Consider the following 23,486-nt stretch of genomic DNA (forward strand, 5'->3'; position numbering starts at 1 on the left):
GAACTCTCCAGCCACAACAGCTGGTGGGGTAGAGTAGGCATGTGTAAGAAAGACATATTTGTCACATGGGAAACTCCTCTGTCCCTCATTCTTTACCAGGTCCTCTCCAGTTCTGCTCTAATGTGAGAAACAGACTAGCATTAGGGTAAGGTTGGTGCCCCAGTGCATTGGCTCTTCCTGGAGCCTCCCACTCATCTTCTAGAGAAGACAGACGCTCCTTTTACTCAGCAGACCCGGGGGAAGCACCGTCCTGGCCTGTGCATGCACCTGACCAAGCGTGACGCCTGCCTTTGGGGCTTCTCAGTTGAGCACTTTCCTGCTGCCTGCTGCAGGCTTTCACACCCCAGCTGTGGCCTGGCCCTTCAGTTCTCCTCCTGCAGCTCTGGGACTCACTGCCCTTTCTGTGCCCTTCGGAGAGGATCAAAGGGGACCCGGCCGCAGGGTGCGATCACACCAGGATGCCCCTTACACAGAAGGGTCTGCTGGGGGTCCTGCCTCCTTGGTTGTTTCTGTCATCACAAGTCTCTCTTCTTTAATTCTCTGCCAGTTGTGTCTTTTATGAAAACAGGAATAGAAACGTCCATGTTTTCTTTTCATTACATCTTAGAGCTGCCTGATTGATTTGCATCCAACCCGGGTTTCTTTTTTTTTCTTTTTTTTTTTTGCGGTACGCGGGCCTCTCACTGCTGTGGCCTCTCCCGTTGCGGAGCACAGGCTCCAGACGCACAGGCTCAGCGGCCACGGCTCACGGGCCCAGCCGCTCCGCGGCATGTGGGATCTTCCCGGGCCGGGGCACGAACCCGTGTCCCCTGCGTTGGTAGGTGGATCCTTAACCACTGAGCCACCAGGGAAGCCCTCCCCATACGTTTTATGTCAAAGACTCATCTTCCTTCCCCAGCACAGGAGAAACAAGTCTCTGGTGGAGTGGGTTGGGGGCACTGGCACATGTTCAGAGAAGAGGGAGATGTCCTTTTCCCCATCTTCCCACTCCCTTCTGGCAGTTTGAAGTGGTCTTAGCCTTTTGTGCCCTTTTCCGGCTCTATAGCTCTCCTCAGCTATGGGAACAAGTTGTTGTCACCTTGTTGGTGGCTAGTGGAGGTTATCACCCCCCAGGCACCCAAAGCAAGGGTGGCCCCATGCCACCTGCTCTCCACGTGGAGCTGAGTCTCAGCAGTAAGACCTTGTTTGGGGGCCGAGTTGGGCAGGTGTGCCCTGTCCCATCCCTTCCTGACCTCTGCCCTGCTCCCCTCTCTCTGCAGGTAAACGCCCAGGCCCTTACCAGTGCCTTCTCTCCACACACCAAGCCTTGGATTGGTCTGGCAGAAGCTCTTGGGGCACTGATGCAAGCCTGGGCTGGGTCCCCCAAAGGGACCATTCAGGTGGTAACACAGGGTAAGCCGGGAACTCTGCAGAGGGAGAAGGAAGAGGGGCGTGGACTCGGCACCCCACCGGGTGTGTCTGCTGCAGACCACAGACCAGTGAGGGACGCAGAGGTGACCCCGCTCTTGTGACTCCGCGTTTCACGTTTGGTCTGAGTATGGCTTGCTTGCTACTGAGGAGGATGAGTACAAAAAGTTATTGGGAGATATACTTAATTTTCGTAAATCACGTTTATGCAGTCTTTTTAAGACATGCATGTTTGGGGTGCAAGAGGGACCTCCGTAAGATTTGGAATTTCACGTGCGAAGCAGTAGGATTGGTGGAGGGAGTCCGGGTGAAGCAACAGAACATTTTATTCTGGTTTTGACCCTGTTGCTTACCTGCTGTGGGACTGTTCCTTCCCTGAGCTGTGAGTTCTTCACCTGTGAAGTGAAAGCCAGGGCGGGGGTGTCAGACGAGGCAGGCGGCGAGGACATTTTGTGCTCTGACATCCTCAGGTGGGCCCTCGGGCAGGCTGATGCCCACAGAGGCATTTGCTCTGCCAGGGAGTGGGGGCGGGAGCAGTCCCCGCTGTCTGCCCCTCTGCAGGCTCTGGCCGCCTGTGCAGTGGGTCCAGCCCTGTGCAGGCGTGGTTGACAGACCAGGGAGGGCCCCGGTCCCCTGAACCCTGCAGGGGCTTGTCCTCCCCGTTGACCATTGGGCATCCCTTCCCTTGGGGAGAGACTGGAGCGGAGGCAGGTAGAACCTGAGCATTGCCGGCACCAGGCAGGGGCAGAGCCAGGGGCCTCGCTGGCTGTAGTGCTGAGGCCTCAAGGAGACAAGACAGGGAAGTGGGCCCAGCTGCTTTAGTCGCCCCTTCCTGCTTCCATTTCCTGAGGCTGGCAAGGGCCTGAGTGCCGAGTAGGGATGAGGGTAGGATAATTTTCAAGTGTCCCTTTGGGGAAGGACAGGCAGGCCAGGGCGGACAGGCCAGGGGCAGGTGTGCGGGGCAGCAGAGTTAGGCCGGGTTCTGGAGAAGAGCTTCTTAAACTGGTGTAGAGCATCCCCGGTGTCCTGGCGTGGACCCCCCGTGTGTCCCCCACCCCGGCCACCTCTCTGCCTGCAGAGGAAAGCAGAACCGCCTGGCAGGCTGGAGTTGGGCCCCCAGGTCAGTGAGGAGCCGTGACCCAGAGCTCAGGGCCAGTGATGTGCTGCCCACCCCCTTGTTGTTCTACACACAGTGGCCTTACGGTGGCTTCTCTGGGTCCCCAGGATTGTCCCTGAAGAACTCTGGGAACTGCCTGACCCCCGCCGTCATCGTTGGCCTCCTGAAGGATGCTTCCCGTCAGGTGGAGGTGAACCTGGTGAATGCCAAGCTGCTGGTGAAAGAGTCCGGCCTCGATGTGCGCACCCCTCCCCTCCCCTCCCCTCCCCTCCATCCCCTCCTTCCCGGGTCAGCAATGCTTTCCTCGCCTGCGTTCAGAGCACCTTGCAGCTCTGCTCCCCGAGCGGGAGCCCTGGGCGCCAGTCCTGCAGGTGACAGTGTCTGCCTGTGAGGAGTAGCTGTGATCTCTTCACTTGCAGAGTGCAGCTAACACCGGCCCCGAGCATCGCTACGAGTGAACTAACACTCGTGAAAGTGCTTTGCGTATAAGTGCTCTGTGAGTGGGAGGGGCAGCAGTAGCCCCACTTCACAGCTGAGGAAATCAAGGAGCCCGGCTGGGAGCTGGGAGATAGCCCGGCGTGCTCGGCCCCTGATTCTCCAACCAGTGCCCCTTAACCACGGCACCCGGGTTCCTGGTTTGTCTGCAGACTCCGGGAGCTCGCCGCACATCCTCTTAGCCTCTGCCGCCCCTCATGGCTTCCCCATCTGCCCTCTCCCCACCGCCCGGAATTGCTGAGCATGGCGTGGCCGCAGGGCTGAAGCCCTATAAATTGGCGATTAGGCCTAGGGAGGGGGTGGGCGTCACTGTGCCTTTTTGCCTTCTCTCTGCAGGTAACCACTTCCCACAGCCCTGCTGCACCAGGGGAGCAGGGCTGCGGGAAATGCCTCCTGACCGTGGCCCTGGCAGGTGCCCCCTACCAGGCCGTGGGCTGGGTCCAGGGCACCACGCCTGTGCTGCAGGCACTCAACGGAGCTGTCTTCAGACCAGAGGTGCCTCTCCACCGGGGCCTGCCGCTGCTCATGTTCAGGACTCACCCCTCCAACCCTGCGATGCTGCCGACCATGATTGGTGAGGAGGGACCTGTAGGGCCGGCCGGTGCCCTTGAGGCAGCGGTGGGTGTGTGTTGAGGGCTCTGTCCTGGGACTGGGCTCTGTGGACTTTTGCCTCCTTCAGCCCCTCTCCATGCCTGCCGGCATCACTGGACCTGCAGCAGGTTCCAGGACATTTGGGGAGCCGGTATGGAGGTCTGAGGTTAAGTGCCTTATCTCAGGTCGTCGAGTTGTGCGTCAGGGGTAGGGCCCCAGAGCCCCTATTGATAGGCAGGTGCTCACCACAGCAACTGTGGTTCTCACCACAGGTGAGAACTGCCTGTAGAGCCGTATCCCAGGAGCTCAGAATTAAGTTGCAGGTTTCCTTCTGACCGCAGGCCCGGTGGTGGCCAGCCTGATCCAACAAAGCATGTCAGGGCATCCCCTCCAGACGTCGTGGGCATCTTGGATCTGCTCCTGTCCCCTGGCGCTCGGGCTGCTGGGAGTTCTGGAGCACTTCCAAGTATGGGAGAGAGTGAGTGTGTCCACAGGCCTCCAAGGGCCTAATTTCACTATCGTTGCCAGCTGCCCAGGGGAACTTTCCCCTGCTTTTCCCCTTTGCTGATGGTCTGGATAAAACTGGCAGCCAGCAAGTCCAGCTCTGGCTCTTTGTGGTTGATCTTCCCTGCCCTGCCTTGCCTGATGGCCAGGGTGTTCCTAAAGCCTGCAGAATAGCGAGGGACCTGGGCAGAGCCCTTTGTTCCCTGTCTCAGCGCTTTGATCCTGAGACCATCGCCCCCGTTGCAACACTGATCTTGGGAACTCAAGGCTTGTGAGCCTGCTCCCAGCTTCTTGCTTCTCCTTCCCCCAAGCCCTGTGCCAACCAGGGGTTTCTTCTCCTTCCAGGCCTCCTGGCAGAGTCGGAGGTGCAGCTGCTGTCCTACCAGACCTCAATGGTGTCGGATGGGGAGACCTGGCACGTCATGGGCATCTCCTCCCTGCTGCCCAGCCTGGAGCCCTGGAAGCAGCACGCGACCGAGGCTTTCCAGTTCCACTTCTAACCTTGGGCTCACTTGTCCCAGCCTCGTGGGATTTCCTGAAGAAACACACCCACTGGGAGAGGAGAGCCGCATTCCTGGGGCTGACACTGCTTGTGTCTCATCTGACCCCTGTCGTACAGCAATAACCACCCAATAAAGAGCCTACCCCGTACTCTTCCGGGCACCTGTGTGTTGTCATTACCCTGAAGAGCCACCAGAGGGCATCCGCAGGCAGCCGTGGGGTTAGATGCTCTGCCTAGGAGGAGTAGGATTAAAGCTCAGACTGCTCCCATAGAAGTCTCCGTCTGCTGGGGGGACAGAGCACACAGAGGTCACTGGAAGCAGTGAGGCAAGTGCCACAGCAGGTGTATATGAATTCTGTTGAGAGCAGAGGAGGAAGTAACTGGAGCTGTGGATGGTGGTTCCCAGGAGATATCTGGAAAGATTTCATAAGGGGAAGAAAGTGTGAGGAAAGGCACAGGGCCTGAGGATGTTTGATGAGTTCACAAAGCCAGCTCAGTATGGGTTGGACAGTATATTACTTGATTTTTTTTTTTTTTTTTAAGATGATTTTCACAAAACATGGCAGAATGGTACTCCTGCATCCTAAGGGTTTCACCATTTGAGGGTTTTTTCTCCATCTGTAGGGGATGATCCATTCCTACCTTATGCCCAGCAGCATCTGTTTTGGAGACAAGGTAGGCTAAGAAGGCCCGGCACCGGGCAGCTAATTGACAGTGGCAGGGGCAAACCCATCACTGTGGCCTCAGAGCTGTGACTGAACCAAAGGTCGGTAGAAGCTCCACCAGTAACCACTCGCTGTGCTGACCTCTGCTGTGAGCTCATAACATGTATTAGGGCCTTGCAGTAGCAGACATGGAAGGGGATGAACTCGAACAGCAAGGTGGCTTTGAGCTGCTTTGACCTTGAGCACAGTGCTTAATTCCCCTAAGCCTTTGTTCCCTCATCAGTAAGAGGGATAATGACGCCTCTCAGGATTGAATGGCTTAAAAAAGTGGTGTATGGGACGTGCCCGAGGCACTTGGTTTCTTCATCCCTATGTCTTTCTTTAAGAGCAGACGACCAGGTCTCAGTCGCTTACATAGAATCCCATGCTCCAAACGGCCCTCCCTTTGCCCTCGTGGTGATGTTCTGCCAGATCTGGACGTGGGGTGTCCTGACATCAGACAGCCCGTTCTCTCTGCCTGGAAAGAGATCAAGAAATAACTTAAAAATTGAGCTCAATCTTCAGCCGCCCAGCCTCTTCTCAGAAGCCCCTAGACAAACCATAGTCTGTGCTCTAAGGTGGTCAAAACAATTCTAGAAACCCAAATTACTTGAGCATCCCCAAATATCTTCCTAGACATGGGTAGGTTTTGAAGGCATGGGACACATTCACTGTATCACCCTGTCCTGTGGCTGCCCACGTAAACTCTCCTAAATTTGAAAAGGCAAGATTGAGTTTAAGATCCAGCTGGTGCTGTTTACTCCTTCGCATTTCTCTGTGGTTTGTGGCATCTCTGCACCGCCTATCTTTAGAGTCGAATTGCCTTCTTGTGTGTCTTGGCTGGGAAGCAGAAGTTCTGCTGAAAGCTCAGTGAGGGAGGCAGAAGGATAGTGGGACCGGAGGGAACTGGCCTCCGAATGCTGGCTCCTGGGACTCTGAGGTTCAGAAACGTACATACGTACGTACGTGTGTGTGTGTGTGCGTGCGTGTGTGTGTGTGTGTGTGTGTTTAGTATGTCCCTGGAGATCATGTTGGTATTCTTGCTTGAGATGCGTTAACAGGCCTCAATGCCTTTATCAAGTCATCACTCCATCCTCTCCTGCTGTAGGTTGTCCTGGGTGATTTTTTTGCCCACATAGGTAAGTTCTTTATCTGCATGATAGTAGCCTACCTTAGGGTGAAAATGGTGACCGGGCAACTGGAAAATCATTCCCTCATATGCTGACCTTAAACAGGGGGAGAGGGCTTTGTTCAGAGCCAGCAGGAGTCAGTTTTAATGAAGTAGATGCCGGAGGTACCAGAGGAAGTCCTAGGGCTTAGTATCAAGGTCAGTGAAGAGGGGGAGAGGAAGGGGCTGGAAACCTCTGTGCAGTGGTGACAATGACCAGTGCCCTCCTGGGTGCCCTGCAGCTGAACCAGGGCTCATATTCTGCCGGCGTGCACGGTATGGGCAGCACCTTGATAGTCTCATTAAATATTTTTAATATCACCCCCACATAGTGTCCAAATGACTCGCAAGTGGCAGCAGGCCTGGCTGCGGCATTCGGTGACACAGAAGGTCCTGGTTGCTCAGGCCACAGAGACCCCCCAGCAAACTGCGTGGATAGAAGGCAAGGTCCGGAGTCTCCTGCCTCAAGACCTCAGGTGATTATTGTACTAAGTGAATTAAGTCAGACAGAGAAAGACAAATATCATACGACATTTCTTTTATGCAGAATCTGCAAAAAAAATAAAAATGACACAAATGAACTTATTTACAAAACAGAAACAGACTCAGAGACTAAGAGAATGAACTTACGGTTGCCGGGGGGAAGGATGGGAGGGAGGGATAGATTGGGAGTTTGGGATTGACACGTATACACTGCTGTATTTAAAATAGGTAAACAACAGGGACCTACTGTATAGCCCAGGGAACTCTGCTCAATATTCTGTAATAACCTAAGTGGGAAGAGATTTGAAAAAGAATAGATACATGGATATGTATAACTGAATCACTTTGCTCTACACCTGAAAATAACACAACACTGTTAATGGACTCTGCTCCAATATAAAATAAACATTAAAAAAAAAAAGAACTCAGGTGAATAAGGGCTTTGCTCCCACGACTACAGACACTACTCAGAGATCCTAGGAAAGGCATACATTGTCCTGCCAGGGCTGCCAGCTAGACTGAGGGCCCCCAAACAGCTTGCTGAGGAGGAGTAGGCAATGGGGGTCAGCCAAGGGGGGCTGCTGGGTGGCAGCTACAGCTGGTGTAATAGAACAAGAGTTCAGCGAGCACCTGGAGAGGGCCTGGGAAGGGAGTCAGCTGATGCAGGATTAGCGTTCTCGCAGGGCTTTATCTCGGATTTTCTGGTGCCTGTTGTGAGTGGAACAGCCCGGAGCAAGCAGTGAAGTGGGCGGGCCCAGCACCTCATCTCCCTGTGCCCAGTGTCCTGTTATCCCTAGGGTGGCCTGCCCACGCCTGCCCTCCTCCCCACTGACAGAAGCCATCCTCCCTCCTCCAAAGTGCCCCTTTCTTGCTGGGGTGCCAGAGGAAACTTTCTACAAGTACATAAGTTAATAACTTAAATAACTTCACGCCCCTGAACTATTGCCGTTTTACAAGAAGATCCTAGATGAAGCAGTACCCTAGCTCAAGAGGGAAAAACCATCCTCTAAGGGAAAAGTTTCCTGCTAGGGATTGAAACAATGTTTTTGGCTACAGGAGCCCAAAACGTAATCTATTCCACCTCTGCCCTGTGCTCACTTGTGCCGGTAACACCAACAAGGCATGGGACCAAGGAGCTTTGATCCTCATATCCTGAAGTCATTTCTGTAAGGTGTCTGTAAGGTGTCTTACGATCAGGGAAGGAAGCTGGGGATGGAGGCTGTGTTTCACCCTTTGTTTCCCCTGTACCTCTCAGAGAATGGAATTGGAAGGGAGAGAGGGAGGGTGTGAGGTGAGCTATCTGGATCTTGCGGGAGACGACGGATCTGCCGCATTTCCGGTCTGTGATTCAAGACTGAGCCTTCCCTCCATCCCTCCATCTCCCTTTTCACAAAGGGCTCCTCTAGCACCACAAGCCCATGACAGTGACTACAGCAGGGAAAGGCATGAAGGACCCCCTAAGGATGGCCCCTCACTCTACAGGGCCAGTGCTTTTGGGGGCTGCTGTGTCCAATCCAATCTATTTACCAGCTAAGAGTGGGGGACATTTATACTATCGAGAGAGAGGGCAGAAATTCTATAGCGTACTTTTGCAAGGAACCTCTCCACATATCTGTAAAGTTTAAAGAAACAAAAGAAGGACGTTCAATCATGAATCTCACCCTGGGCATCCCCTCTTTCCCCATACCTGCTCCTCATCCGAGGCAGGCTCTCCTAAAGATATCCCGAGGTCTGGGGTGTTCCACTGCCCTTCCAGCAACAAACCTGGACGCCTGAGGGCCCGGAGCCCAACGCCATGGGAGCCAAGGCTGGGAGGTGGGCAGGGTCCCCATGACACGTCCTGTCTGTGATGGGAGAGCAGGCTGGGCAGTGCAGAGGCAGAGCTCCGCAGAGCACTGCACTGACGTACAATCTTTATTTCAGCTAACATCTCAGTGGTGTAGGTTCATTGCTCCTGTGAGACAAGGATGAGGCCCAGCTTTTCTTTTCTTAGTACAATGCTGCTTAAGCATGTGGACCAGGAGAGGGAGGGAACCTGATCTGGAAACTCTCCCTTGAAAAATCCCAATTCTCTCTCTCTTTCTCTGTCTCTTCTTTCTCCTCCCTCTCTCTCTCTCTCTCTCTCTCTCTCTCTCTCTCTCTCTCTCTCTCTCTCTCTCTGCTTCTGGTGACTGAACTAGCTTGACACATTTAATGGCCCCCTCTTTGCCACTGACTTGCCCTTAACAACCATATTACAAACAGACAACAGATAAGCAAACAAACAGATGACTCCCTGGTAGCGCCAAAGTGTGATGAGTCTGCTTTAGAGCCTGCCGTTCTCAACCATACCCTGCAGCCTGGCCGGTCGCCCCCTTTCCAACCTCGCTTACCTCCTAACATCCCAGAGGCACACTTCAGTTGCCCCACAGGGCTGAGCATGCTGGCAGTGGTTAGGAGTGAACAGAGGACACCCCTTATCCTGCAGTTTTCCTGTTTTATCCGGGTATCTGGTTTACCCAGGACTTCTTCCTCATCTTTCCCTGTTCCGTACCCTGCCCTTGGCAAACATTTTTAGTCTGCCCCCTTCATATACCAAAGTAGGGGGGAAATTTAAAAACAGGAAAATATAGATGAAGTATTCGGCGCAGGGACTGATCTGTTAAGATTTATGGGTTGTAAAAGAAATTGCTTCTCACACTTCCATTCTGCTTATCTTCCCAATTTGGAAGATTAACTGAAGGCAGATATCTGGGTCCATGCACTACAAGATTCTAATGCTGAATCTTTGATTTTCCTTTAAAAAGTACCATAAAGAATTCTCCTATTTCTCTTCCCGATTCCATCCACTTCCATCAAACTCTTCTCTCCTTATACCCCTACCCACTTATCTCCCAAATCTCACTTCCTCTACCCAGAATGAATCGCAACACGGGACGATTGCTCACAGCCCCTTAGCCTAAGGTTCCCTCCAGCCAAGGCTTCTGCCTCTCACAGAATCCCCAGCACCCTGTTTCCTTATGAGTCTCTCCAACACACTGGCTTGTCCTTCTCTGATGCTCTTCATCTTTGTTACCAACTCGCCCCATTGGAGTAATGAGTTCCATAGTTTCAGGTTTACAGCCTGCCTGCTTCTGTTATGGATGCTAATTTTGTTTCTATCAAGCTTCTAGGGGAGCTTCCTAGCATGAGTAGATCAGGTAAACAAGTTGACTCTTTTTTTCAGATTCAAGATTTAAGAACGTGCCCCTCCCCCCAGCTTTTGCTTTTCATGGGCAAAGAGCCCCAAGAGTTTTACTTGGTCCTCGTGGTACAAACTCCCCACCTCTGATCATTTTGGAAGCTACGAACCCTCTCTGGCCTGTTCACACTCTCAGAACTGCATCTGTCACCCAGAGGAAAATCTTTACGCCACCTACACTCTAAAATTTCACTCATCATCTTTAGACCGGACACCGGGCATACTTTTGGTGGTACAGCTCATCCACTCGCTCCAGGTATCAAGTGCCTGGGAAAAGGCTGTTTTTGTCACCAAGTGGTGAGAAATTCACTGTGGAATGAAAAGAGGCAATACTCACAAAGGGCTGCATGGGGTTGAGGAAGGGAAAATGGTAATAGGGACGCCTAGACCTTCACGTGGAGCTCTCCCAGCTGTGCTGCAAGGGGTGGCGAGCTCATCTAGTCTACACCCAGTAGGGCACTGGGCCATCAGAGGAACCAGAAGCAGCTCTCTTGGAGCTAGTACCTAAGACTTGCCTACTAGAAATTTTGTTATAGGAGTATGCCGTTTTTCTGCAGTAAACATGCATCCATTGAAATCTTCATCATGTCCTTCTGCCAATGGTACCTAGCTTGAGGTGTACCTCAGAGCATCCTGTTTTCTAATAGACACTTCCTTCCTAGCCCTAAGTTTTCCAACTCTGATTCATTGTAGTATTTCAAAGTTTTGTCCATTAACGTTCATCTCAGAGGTCCTATTTTTATTTTATTTTGGCTTCTTTTTTGCTCTAACATGTCCCCTGTTCCAGATAAGATCAATGACTACTAGGCCTAGGTTTTCTGGAACATTCTCAATTCCATAAGTTCAGTCTCCTTTTCAGGGCAAGTCATGTGTCCCAAGTTTTGCTTGAAAAAATATGGTTACCCTGATTTGAAAATCACCATCTGGCTTCTCCAGTCCTAACTTTTGCTTTGGTGTACTTTTCCTTTGTTGCTTTTTGGGGGCACTATTTTGTTTTATGTTTGGTAAGGAAAGGGGGTAGCTGAAAGAAGACAGTAATATTTGCTGATAACTTATTTATCATTAATTCATTCATTAATCTCTTTGGCAATCCTGCAAAGTTCGTATGATTTTAGAAATGAGGCAACTGAGAAAACTTCAATAATTTTCTCAAAGATAAAGAGATGATAAGTATCACAGCTCAGCTTAGACTTTGATATCCGGCTCCAAAATCTGGGCTTTTTCAACGGCTGCGTAGTGTTTTCAAAGACCATACATCTGGTTTCCAGGGGACTTCATTGTCCAGTATCCTGTTTTGGGTGGTTATCTACGTTCAGTGCTGGGAAGCTACATGCTGCCTCCTACCTCTTCCCAACTCTGTCTTCTGCTTCCCCACCCAGTTCTTCCCCTTTTGAACCTAACAAACCTTCTCCCAATCATATCTGATAGAAGTCGTCGCTCTCACCCACTATATTCTAGACTTCTGACGAATCCCTGGCTCTCAGCTCCTGGCATAGAATCTGAGAAAAATTGCCTTCTCCTCCTTCCTCTCTCTCTGCCTTTTTTCTTACCCTTGTGGTAGAACTGTTCTCTTTGGTCCATTATTTCTGTAAACATCTCAGGAGACATACGCTTCCGGGAGGTGAGACATTTTGGCAGGTCTGATGTACTGGATACCAGCTTCTCCGGGGGTGGGGGGCGGCGAGACTGGGAAGCAAAAGTAAGGCTCTTAAACTTACTTCATTGTTATCACTGCTACCAATCACAAGTCCAATGGAGAGCCAGGCTCTGTGGGAGCTCCCGCCCCAGGGGAAAGTGCTCTATGTATGGCTTAGAATGTCAAGAAATGAAAAAGCTCAGCAAACATAATGTTAGCAAAACATACAGGCAGACCCTCATTTAGTCAAGGTGTATCCCGTTTAGCGCTTAGATGTATGCCCTTGATCACGTCCATCATAAAATAATCCACAAATGTTTCCTGGATATCTCAAATCCATCAATTTCTCTTTAACCAGTTGCAACCAAACCACCACCATCACATCTTGCCTAGACTATTTGCTGGAACAATCTGACTGGTTTCCCCATATTCACCTTTGTTTCTCATCAGTCTAGTCTCTAAGTAGTAACCAGGGAAGTGCTTCGAATACATGAATTAGACAAACTTACTCTATTGCTTAAATCCCTTCAGGGCTTTCCTTCGTTCTTAATCACAACATAATTCTGTCAAGGTGGGAGACTTGGTAGTGGTGAGGCAGAAAGTGGCTTCTTTTACCCGATGAAACTGGCCAGGAGTGTCTGATCAAAAGACTGGACTCACCTGGAGAAGCGTCCTGGGGCACCCGAAATGAAAAGAAACTTTCCGCTAAGCCAGAGCCATAAGAGAAGGCACCAATCCTGGAGCCAGCCAAGTCCTGGGCAGAGTGACTGCGGGGAAAGGAATCAAAACCTAAAACCACACATCAACATTATGTTCCGCACTGCAAAGAAGCCACCAGTCTAGTCAACCTCTTGCAACTAGAAATGGGTTCTGGGCACTCTACACAAACAGGGGCTTCTGGAAGACCCTGGGGGTAGGCCCAGAAGGAGGAAAACTTACCAAGAGGAGAACAGCTAAAGTCTAAGATACAGAAGCCACAGTGAGCATAACTGAATCTCTGGGATGTAAAAGGAACTTCTCCCCACGCAGGAAGCCAAGATGAATTCAGTGAACTCTGAAGGCACGTCCAAGTGAAGGTCAGACCACTGGACTCATCTCAAGGCTCCCATGTTGACTGGCAATGCTTCAGCAGTTGTAGCTTTTTTTATTGTATCCTCATTAGGAATAATTTGAGCAAGTCCAATGATATACATATATATTTTTCTCATGTTTTATGCATGTACTAGTACAAGTGTTTTCTTGTAAAATCCACAAAATAGAATATCTATAAAAATAAAAACTAACATTTGGGACCCTGCTGAGCATTACTGTTTTAACTGCGTCAGACATTTAACATTCATCAAAACCTTGTAGGTATTGTTATTGTACAAATTTTACAGTTGGGAAAAAGAAGGCGCATAAAGGTTAAGTATTTTTCCAAGGTCAAAGCTAATAAATGGTAAAGAGATTTGAACACAGGTTGTGGGCTCTGAAGCTAGAATCTCTTGACCAACATGCTTTACTGAGTACAGAGATTTTAAAGGATGAGATCAAAATATGCATAAAAGCTCTACTACTTACTCCTGCACCAAATAGGTCTTGCTCATCCCCTGGCATCGTACGTGCACTTCACTTTGGAGACCACTGTTTAATACTGATGGTACCTCTGCCTACCCATACACCTTCGAAACCTGTTTCTTTCATTTTCCTTCCTTCCTTCTTTCGCTCCTTTTTGAAAAACTTCTGAACCAGAAGAGGAACAAAACTTGGTTGAACCCTCAGACCAGAGGCCGTGGGTAAGAGGAGGTGCTGTCACATGCAGTACTCACTGGAACAGAAGTGAGGCCAGGCATCCATCCATCCAGGGATGAAGTATACATGTTCCCGTTGTGTGTGGAGAGGTAGAGGGAGGCCTTGCTCTTCTTGTTGAACGTGTCTAGAGAGGCCTTTTGAAATGCTTTTTCTACGTCCTTATTGGTGTAGGTGTCTTCCAGCTTTAGCCCCCTGTGAGGCAGCCAGAGGAATAGGCCAGGTGAGAAGCCACATGAGGGAAGGGATGCAGCACGGGGAATAGTGTAACAGCTACTGGAGAGAAGACTTTGGGACACATGTTTTTTTATAATAGAATATTTGGAAATACAGAAAACCCAGAGGAAAACTGTCACTAACAGTCTTACCATTCAGAGAGAGCACTTAGGTCATAGTTTTCTTATGGAATCCATTCCTAATTTTATACAGTTTATTGGAAAGTAAAATCATGCGATACATTCTGTTTAGCATGCTTCCTTAACTAATTTTCTCTATGACATTGTCAGCTACTCTAACATTATTATTATTTTTTTTTTTTTTTTGCGGTACGCGGGCCTCTCACTGTTGTGGCCTCTCCCGTTGCGGAGCACAGGCTCCAGACGCGCAGGCTCAGCAGCCATGGCTCACGGGCCCAGCTGCTCCATGGCATGTGGAATGTGGGATCTTCCTGGACCGGGGCACGAACCCGTGTCCCCTGCAGCGGCAGGCGGACTCTCAACCACTGTGCCACCAGGGAAGCCCTCTAACATTATTTTTAAAGGCTGCCAAATGGACCATGATATGATGTACCCTACTTTAACCGATCGCCGCATTTCTGTCCTCATTAGCTAAAATACTACAGAGAATAGCTACATGTTATCTTTTTTTTCATTTAAAAATTTTTATGCAATTTTTAAAAGGTTACTTTCCATTTACAGTTATCACAAAATGTTGGCTATATTCCCCGTGATGTACAATACATCCTTGAGCCTATATTAGACCCAATAGTCTGTACCTCCTACACCCCTATGTTGCTCCTACCCCTCTCCCCACTGGTACCCACTAGTTTGTTCTATCTATGAGTCCGCTTCTTTTTTGTTATATTCACTGGTATGTTGTATTTTAGATTCCACTTACAAATGATATCATACAGCATTTGTCTTTCTCTGTCTGACTCATTTCACTTAGCATAATGTCCTCCAAGCCCATCCATGTTGCTGCAAATGGCAAACATTTGTTCTTTTTTATGACTGAGTAGTATTCCATTGTATATGTGTACCACATCTTCTTTATCCATTCATCTGTTGATGGACACTTAGGTTGCTTCCACACCTTGGCAAATGTAAATAATGCTGCTCTGAACGTTGGGGTGCATGTATCTTTTCAAATTAGTGTTTTGGGGTTTTTTTGTTGTATACCCAGGAGTAGAATTTCTGGGTCATATGGTAGTTCTATTTTTAGTTTTCTGAGGAATAGCTACACGTTCTTGTAAACGTGTGGAATTACTGAGCCAAAGATGCACATCTATTAAGGCTTTTGCTTCATGCTTTCCTATTACTCCCCCAAATCTTTGTATCAGTTTACTATTGCTCATTTTCTCATAGACTCAATTCTGGGTATACAAAAATTTTAAACGCTATCTAAAGAAAACATTAACTTGTTTATATTTGTTACTAATGGGTATGCACATTTAAAAATATGATTATGTGCGTTTCTTCCTTGAGGAAATTTCTTGTCCATATACTTTGTTCAGTTTTCTACTTAGTGCGTTTTTCTTATTATTGATGAGACTTTCATATATTAGAGATATTAAGCTATTATCTTTGGTATATGTTAGAATTTTTTTCCATGGGGTAGGTCTTAGAAGCAGTGTTTGTGCTAATTTGGATGTTGGTGGCAGGGTTAGCAGTAGTAGTTAGAAACAGGGGCAGATGTTGGTAAAATACTCCAAAACTTGAACAGATACCAGGAAGAAAGGGAAAGATTCCCCTCCCAGTGAGAACTCTTTGTATTCTTCTTTTCTGAATGTCTTGGAGTATCGCATCAATAAACAGCATTCTCCCTGCTTTATTGACAACGAAGGGGAGTGAGCTGGACTACCTCTATTTCATAGGTGCGGGGATTTGAGGCAACAAGCAAGACATTCATTAAGCCAATGGCTAGTGGGAATGAGACCAGACACTCCCCAAGTTGCCATCCTGCATTGTGATTATTTGCTTCTAGGTGTTTCTTTCTGTACAGACTGTGAGATCCTCTAGGCAGGTATCATGGAGTCACATCCACTTTTATGTCCCCAGAGTTTAGTATGATGTCTGACACATAGTTGATGTTCATAACATGTTTATTTCCTGAGTAATTTAGCCACACTCCCTTTCCCCTTTTTATTACTCTCCGAAGCTTCTTATAGTCCCTTGATCTAGAGGTTCTGGCAGTGCCCCTGTGCTCCCTAAGATACAGGGTGAGGTCTCTAAGAAGACAATAACGCACTAACCCACGTGAGGACTTGGTGTCATTTCTACTGTGTTGGAGGATTGCTGTCTTTTCCCACAGGAGTGGCTGGTGGTCCAGACTCAAGGCATGAGGAAGCCTCCTCCTTCTTATGAAGAGGACTCACCTGAAGGCGTCCAGCCTCTTATAGAGGCCGGTCTGTGTGTTGCCACTGGCTAACAGAAAGTCATTGAACATCAGGTGAGCCAGGGATTTCTGGACCATCTTGCAGAAGTGTGCGTGAAAGATCACAAACTGTAAATCATCAGGAGTGAAATGTCGATCGATGCCAGACGGAAGAAGAAGTGTGAAAGCAAGGATGTGGCATGGTCCACTTAGATATACTCTCCAAGATCTAACTGTGCTGAGGTCTCCCAGAAAACTGGCTCCTCCCTCCGGCAAACACACAGAGGTTTGTTCATTCATTTTACTAAGCACTCGACTCATAAAGAAGGTAAAGAAACAAATATTTTCTTCCTATCTGCCATTGCCAACCTCTATGACAAATAATTCCTCAAATCAACCTTGTACTGTATTATTTTCTCTATTTTCCAGGGGAGAAAACAGTCTCCAAAATATGAAGCTGAGTCATGTGTCCAAGGTCACCCAGCTTGAAAAGAGCTGGCTTTAGCTTTGGGTTCTGGTGTCTCTGGATCTACACTCCAGACTCTCTCATATTCCAAAGAGAAGAGCACCCCCTGCCCTTAGGAAAGTTTACAATTCGGTGCTGAGATCCAAAGCGGCATGGATCAAATTCCATATGAGATTAAGGACTAAAATTAGAATGTCATGAGAATTCAGAGGATGCCAGAGCAATTAGCTAATAACAATTTTACAGTGGATGGGCAGAGGCAGAGATGTCCAAGTCGACTCCTTTCCCATGGAGGCAGCCAGCATCCCACCCAGTGCAGCAGAGAGGGGCAAGATGCTTCAGGACACCCCTAAAGCATCCATGCTCTGATGCTTCAGCACATGCCTTTTCCCACACTGAAACCTGCCTTTTTTAGGTGCCCATCTGGGCATGGCTAAACAGGTAGGAACCCCCCCTTTATGTTTTAAGTATATGGGTTTCTCTTTATTTTTACAAGAAGATTCGTTTCTTTTCTGATTATGGAATTGGTACATATTTTTTAGCAGAGAACTTCAGAAAGTAAGGTGAAAATAAAATCAAATTCCAACACTACCAGGCAAAGAAAAAGAATCACCGATAACACTTAAGTATACTGAAAATATAGGTAAGAATTTTCAACATCAACCAGACTTTAAAAGGTGGCAAACTATAAACCAAGAGTCAAATCACTCCTGACTTCAACAGAAACGAATCCTGGCCTCCATAGGACGTGGTCACTCTGATTCACACAGTACCTCCCCAGGTGGCTGGCACCCACTGGCTTCAGCTTTGACCTTGGATTGTCTACTTGCTTTCATTTAACTCAAGTTAGAGGCAATTTCATGCTTGACTTTGGGTGACTTCCAAAGGGACTTTAGCCCAGGCCCAGGAAAGAGTGTCAGAAGAAGGGGACATGAAACAATTCTCTTGTGATCATTTGAAGAGGAGAAAAGAGTCCTTGTCTTAAGAGGTTAGGACATACTCTTGGCCTCGTGTGAATAGGGTCCCCACCTTCTGTCCTCTGAGCCCCATACCTTGCTCCCACTTGCTCTGGATCTTTTGACGGTATAACATGTAGCATCGGTCCAGGGCCCGTAAGTAGCGCTGGATGGACAGCTTCCCATCCAATTGTGGGCACTCTGAAGTCATATCTGCTTTGTAGAAGTCATATACATTCTCCATGTGGGTTGCTCTAAGCCCTGGCAAGGCACACAGAGGGATTCGGGGACTGTACAAGGCAGCCCACGTTGAGCAGAGAGGATAGGAGAGCCACATACAATAAGCCCCCTGGTGGGCTTCCCTGGTGGCGCAGTGGTTGGGAGTCCGCCTGTGGTTGCAGGGGACACGGGTTCGGGCCTTGGTCCGGGAGGATCCCACAATCCCTCATGTGTTCAAAAGGAGTTGATTGAATTGCCACTTTTATATAAATGAGATTTATATTTCCATTTCCATACCTAGATGGGCTTAAAAAAATCTGGAATAGACACCAAAAGTCTCAAAGGAAAGCTTTCACTTTATACTCAATTATCTTCTTTCATTTTCAGTTGTCAGTTTAGCTCTCAAAGGGTCCTTGTCAGCAGCATCAGTGCCAGCCATTCCACACATCATTATCCCAAAGTGTGATGGTGCAGAAGCGGCAACCTTGTTGATCCCTCTCTTCCCCTCCTCCCTGCCCTCTGCTCCCCAGTCCAGTCTTTTGGAGGCAGTCAATATCATCCACATTTCAGCCCTGCATAGCGGGTGGGTCAACTTGGAATTAGGAGCTAGGTATTTGGCTACGCCATGCACAGTCTCCCAGCACCACGTAGCCACTGTTTACGACAAACCTCTCTCCAGGGCTAGAGGGCCCTTGGGCCCAGCCAGCATTGCCACAGCTCCAGCCCTGCCTGTGGGGTGAATACTACCACTGGAGTACACTGCGATGTCTCCACAGACCACCAGGGCATAGTGACTTGTAATGAGAGCCAAGAAATAATTATTATCACTACCAAATCTCAAGTAGACTGAACGCCTCCTGTGTGCCAGGCACAATTTTAGGTACTGGTGATAGATCACTGAACCAAAATAAAAATTCTTGCCCCATGGAACTTGTTCTAGTGAAATTCATCATGACACATTTGAAATGCAATGTCAAAACTCAGTGTTCTGTGACTCTAGCTGTAAAATCCTCACTTATTCAGAATTCGGTTTCTGGATTCAATGAAACATTCATAAATTAGCACTTCTGGAGATAATTTCGGTTTGTACTGATCACCTTACAGCACTTCATAGTACTACAGTGGAAATTTCTTTCAAATCATAGAAGGCCAAGGGATGGGGAGGGAAACTAATATTTGAAATCCTAGATAGACACGAGCTATCCTCAAACAATCCTTAAAATAATCCAGTGAGGCAGGAATTATCCACATTTACAAAGGAAGACACTGCCTTCTAGAGAATCCAAGTAATTTGTCTAAGGTCACCCACCTCATGAATATGGAATTATATATTCAGACCCGGTTCTGACTGGATCCTGAACCACGTGCTTCGAACAATCTGGTATTACCTTCCTTCTGAGAAGAGTTATTGTCAAGTAACCACATTTAATGTAGGTGATCCATAGTAACTACTTCTGTAGTAGCCAGGTGATTATTCAATAAATGATTGCTGTCTTGAATATATTTGTTCCTCTCTCATCTGATAGTACTGCCCGCCCTCAAACTTGCGTTTGTGAGAGAAACATGGCAGCAATTTTAGTATTCTACCTAAACCGTGAGGAAGCCCCCAGGGTTTACACCAGCACTGTGATGAGAGCCATTATTTCTGTATAATCCAGTCCTCACAATAAGCCTATCTGTCAGATGCAGTTATCTCCTCTTTATAGACAAAGGAATTGAGACCCAAAGAACCTGAGTCACCTACCTAAAGCCATGCAGCTAATAGATGGTAGGATAAAGATTCAGAGTCAGGATTCCAACCCAAATTCATTGAAACCCAAGAACCTTCTCTTAAGATTATATAACAGCTCAAACTCCAACCCCAACGAAACAGACTGTTATTTTTTCTCTGCAATTTTATATACATAAATATATAAAAATATATAATAAACATATAATATAGATAAACAAAATTTATATATGTATATAAAATTTGGAAACTATAGAATAGTATTTAGAAGCCATTAAGGAAAACACCAGTCAATTAGACTGCCTAAAATTAAAACCTTCTATCAGAAACAAACTCAAAAGACAAACTGGGGAAGTATTTACAGTACATAAAGCCAACAAAGGATTCTTTTCATTCATATATAAGCACCTCATAAGAAAGATAAGATATGTAATAGAAAAATGGCCAATAAACATCATAAAAATATCGAAGTTCTCTTATAATAGCAAAGGAAAATCAATGATACTATTATTTTACTTATTAAACTGACAAAGATTAGAAAGTTTGATAATATATATTGTAGAAATGCACTTTAGTACAACATGTTGAAGAGCAATTTGGCATATTCTATCAAACTTTTAGATCAAACTATTCTGCAATTCCACTTCTAGGAATCTATTCCTAGAACATATTATCATGAGCGTGCAAAGCTATTGTACAATGTCCATTAAAACAGTATTTATAATTGCAAAAACATACATCAATCTAAATATCCATCTATATGGGACTAAGGTTTGGCATATCTATCAATAGAATATTATGTGGCTTTTAAAAGAATGACTTTAGGTGACCTTATGTGTATATCTATCTATCTGTCTATCTGTCTGTCTATCTTATATCTATCTATCTATAGAATGACCTCTAAGACATCACAGAGATGAGGAATAATGTGTACAATGTTAAAAAATGAATAGATAAGGGTATGCTTTCAGGTATATAGAAAATTCCTGGAAGAATACATAAAAACCATCAGTGTTAAATTATGGGAGTTGGTAATGGAGTGTCAAAGGGAAATTTTTCTTTACTTTTCACCCTTGTGTTTGTGTGTGTATGTGTGTGTGTGTGTGTGTGTGTGTGTGTGTACTTAACTGTTGGTTTCAATTACCTTCATTTAAAACAAAAAAAGACAAGAAAAAATGAGGTCTCTCAGGCAATCTGAGCCAGTACCACTCTTTCCTTCCCTCATACCCTGCTGTCTCTCTGGAGTGATCCAGAACTTCTTGGTGAGTCCCAGAACCACCTTCTCCCATCTGAGGGTCCCCAGGTGGATGGCCAGGTCAGAAGCAGAGATCACATCTACGCTGGCCTTGTCTTGTTTTGGCATTTGCCATTAGACTCAAGCTTAAATATGCTTTTTGCTTTAGTATAAATTAACAATTTACATCCTAATAGCTTGTTTAAATTTTCCCCCCGCAAGACATCACATTAAAGAAGGATGCATTTGCAGCCCTCTCCTGTGGAATACCCAACCATTCAGCAGAATCTACTCATTTGAAATGACATGTCTGAAGCTGATAATGCCCCCAAATATAGGCTCTGATTTTGGGTTAAAGGCTGGTGTGTGTCCCTTGCCCTTCACTTCTACTCTCTAACTAAATGCTGGGTTGGACATATTGGTGGTGACGGTAGTAGGGGTTGCTGGAGAGGTAATAATACAAATGCCAAGCAGGAGAAGCACTGCAAGTACAGGTTTGATGGTGTAGAGACTAGAACATGCCAAATCAATGGAATCATTGATGGCGAGGCTACGCAGGGCAGTTGAAAAAAAACACTGAATGGGTGTATGGAATTGTACTGCCTTGTTGCATGAACAGAGACAAACCATTAATCTCTTCTTGGCCTCTTTTTTTAAGTGAAAAATATTGGATTAGATAGTCTCTAGGGTCACCGCCAACATCAAGACTTCATAATTAATTTTATAATTAATGTTTATTATGGTTTCTAAAGTTTAAATTCTAGTTTCCAACTTAGTAAATGTAGGGCCTTGTCTGCCCAGGTACTGTTTTTTCACATCTCCATTGATATCTTGTTTAATGCCTGTAAGGCACGTAGGCAAACAAAAACTCTGAGTCTCACAGAGGTTAAGGGACTTGTCATCAATTATTGACAGACCTAGGTTTCTAACTCTCCTAGGAACCAGGCAAGGGAGAGAAAGTAGAAATACTCTGTGTCATAGTCTATCCTGTGATTCTTTGGGTCTATTTTTATCAGGGTGTTTTTCCCTAACACCTAAACTTGTTTAAATCTTTTAACATCACCAATCTCTTGCCCGCTCAGAGACTTGGGAGAAACCTTAGAGAAACAGGAAGAATGAAATGGGAAGTATACCGAATTAGATTTGGTGTCTTGCTTCTGCCATGCACTACGTGTAAGATATTAGATCCTCCATTTTCCCCCCGTAAATCAGGTATGACACCCACTTCCTAGGCTGTTGTGAGGACCAAATGAATGACTCTGTGAACATGCTCCCTGATTAACTGTATAAAGCTATACACGTCTCAGGGGTTATTATCATTGTGGTTGTTGGATGCTCGCAGCAGCTGTATGAAGAAGGTGTCCTTCCCTCCCTGAATGAAACCACCCAAGGAAAGGAGAAGCTGAGGATTCGGCCTCCAACCCAGCTCCCTTCTTACATAAGCCTCTGGCAGCACGTACCATCCCAGGAGCTGGACTCCACCCAGTTGGCAACACTGAATAGAGAGAGGCAGTGTCACCGTAGCAGGCACTGGTGGTATCTACGCCCTCAATGTCGGTGTTGGCCGAATCCTGGAAGAGCTCCACGAGCACTGTTTTGACAGCCTTGGACTTGTCGATGATGGTCTCAGTGCCCACTTCCAGCCGGCCCACAGATTCCCATGGGAGCTGCGTGCGTTCCATCAGCTGCTGCACCACCATCAGGCACAGGGAGTTGATGCCCTCCTGGACTGAGCAGAAGCCCGTCTGGGTCTGGCCCATGCCCACTGTGTACTTCCCTGCCTCCACATTGTTAAACTTCTCCATGTCTCTTTGGTCCACATATTGGGCTGGGAAATAGACCTCCAGGGCAAGGATGCCCACATCCTTTGGCCAAGCATCTCTTTTGGCCAAGGGGATAGCAGCGACTGTAGAAAACCTGTAGTAGAGAAAACAATCAAAATTCCACTAATGGGCTCTAGCTAGTTTCCTCAAAAGACAGTACGGCAATCATTTCCTTCATTTTTTAAAGAATATATTTTAAAGATATCAGATGAATACAAATTTAGGATTGTTATCTTTTTATCAGATGAATACAAATTTAGAATTGTATTTTCCTGTTGAATTTACCCTTTTATCCTTAGCAAATGTCCCTCCGGCATTTTTATAGCTAAATACATGTGGAACAAGCAACGTCTGTGGGAATACAGAAGACAGAGAGGGCAATTCCAAACTGGAGCAGAGAAAAAGTGGAGAAAGATTCAGTAAAGAGGGAAGAAAACTGTTTCTTTCCTGGACCCACCACCTCTCTTCAACCCTGACTCCTAATCCCTCTGGAGAAGGTCTGGAGTTTCTTCTTCTAGCTACAAGTAAAGAACTCACCAAGCCCACCTTCTATTTGTTCCACATAAAAAGTACCTGAAAAGTACCTGAAAAGTACCTGAAAGCTTTAGAGGTACTTTAGAGGTATTCTTAATTTTCCAGATGGTGAAAGCAAGGCACACATTGGTGAAGCAATGTGCTCAGGGTAACTTCTCAGTTTCTCATCTGTTAGAAATATTCTGTCTTTTCACTCATGAGTGCCACCAAATTCCTTTGACTTGCATCTGGCTACAGGATTCCTGATCGTGGAAGAGTGACAGGGTGGCTCTGCAGGCTTAGGAATTTCGCTCTATGCCACAGGAATTGCAGCCCAGA

The 23,486-nt window shown here is 47.1% G+C and overlaps 2 protein-coding genes across 2 annotated transcripts in view; one reads left to right on the forward strand and one right to left on the reverse strand.

The window, feature by feature from the left end:
- PHGDH (phosphoglycerate dehydrogenase) overlaps positions 1-4,765 on the forward strand; it is a 29,900-nt gene extending 25,135 nt beyond the window's left edge. Inside the window, exons 9-12 of the mRNA XM_024764851.1 lie at positions 1,260-1,392; positions 2,632-2,762; positions 3,356-3,593; positions 4,460-4,765. Coding sequence (XP_024620619.1) covers positions 1,260-1,392; positions 2,632-2,762; positions 3,356-3,593; positions 4,460-4,614 — 657 coding nt within the window. The 3' untranslated portion in view covers positions 4,615-4,765. The remainder of the gene's footprint in view (positions 1-1,259; positions 1,393-2,631; positions 2,763-3,355; positions 3,594-4,459) is intronic.
- Positions 4,766-10,393: 5,628 nt separating this feature from the next.
- The window catches only part of HMGCS2 (3-hydroxy-3-methylglutaryl-CoA synthase 2), a 30,502-nt gene continuing 17,409 nt past the window's right edge, over positions 10,394-23,486 (reverse strand). The window contains 10 exon segments of the mRNA XM_024764803.1: positions 10,394-10,500; positions 11,742-11,864; positions 12,485-12,594; positions 13,636-13,664; positions 13,666-13,810; positions 16,209-16,374; positions 17,726-17,890; positions 18,518-18,642; positions 22,268-22,317; positions 22,320-22,728. Coding sequence (XP_024620571.1) covers positions 10,394-10,500; positions 11,742-11,864; positions 12,485-12,594; positions 13,636-13,664; positions 13,666-13,810; positions 16,209-16,374; positions 17,726-17,890; positions 18,518-18,642; positions 22,268-22,317; positions 22,320-22,728 — 1,429 coding nt within the window.

This window comes from Neophocaena asiaeorientalis, unplaced genomic scaffold (genome assembly GCF_003031525.2).
Source record: "Neophocaena asiaeorientalis asiaeorientalis breed wild unplaced genomic scaffold, Neophocaena_asiaeorientalis_V1.1 scaffold62, whole genome shotgun sequence".
Lineage (NCBI taxonomy): Eukaryota > Metazoa > Chordata > Mammalia > Artiodactyla > Phocoenidae > Neophocaena > Neophocaena asiaeorientalis.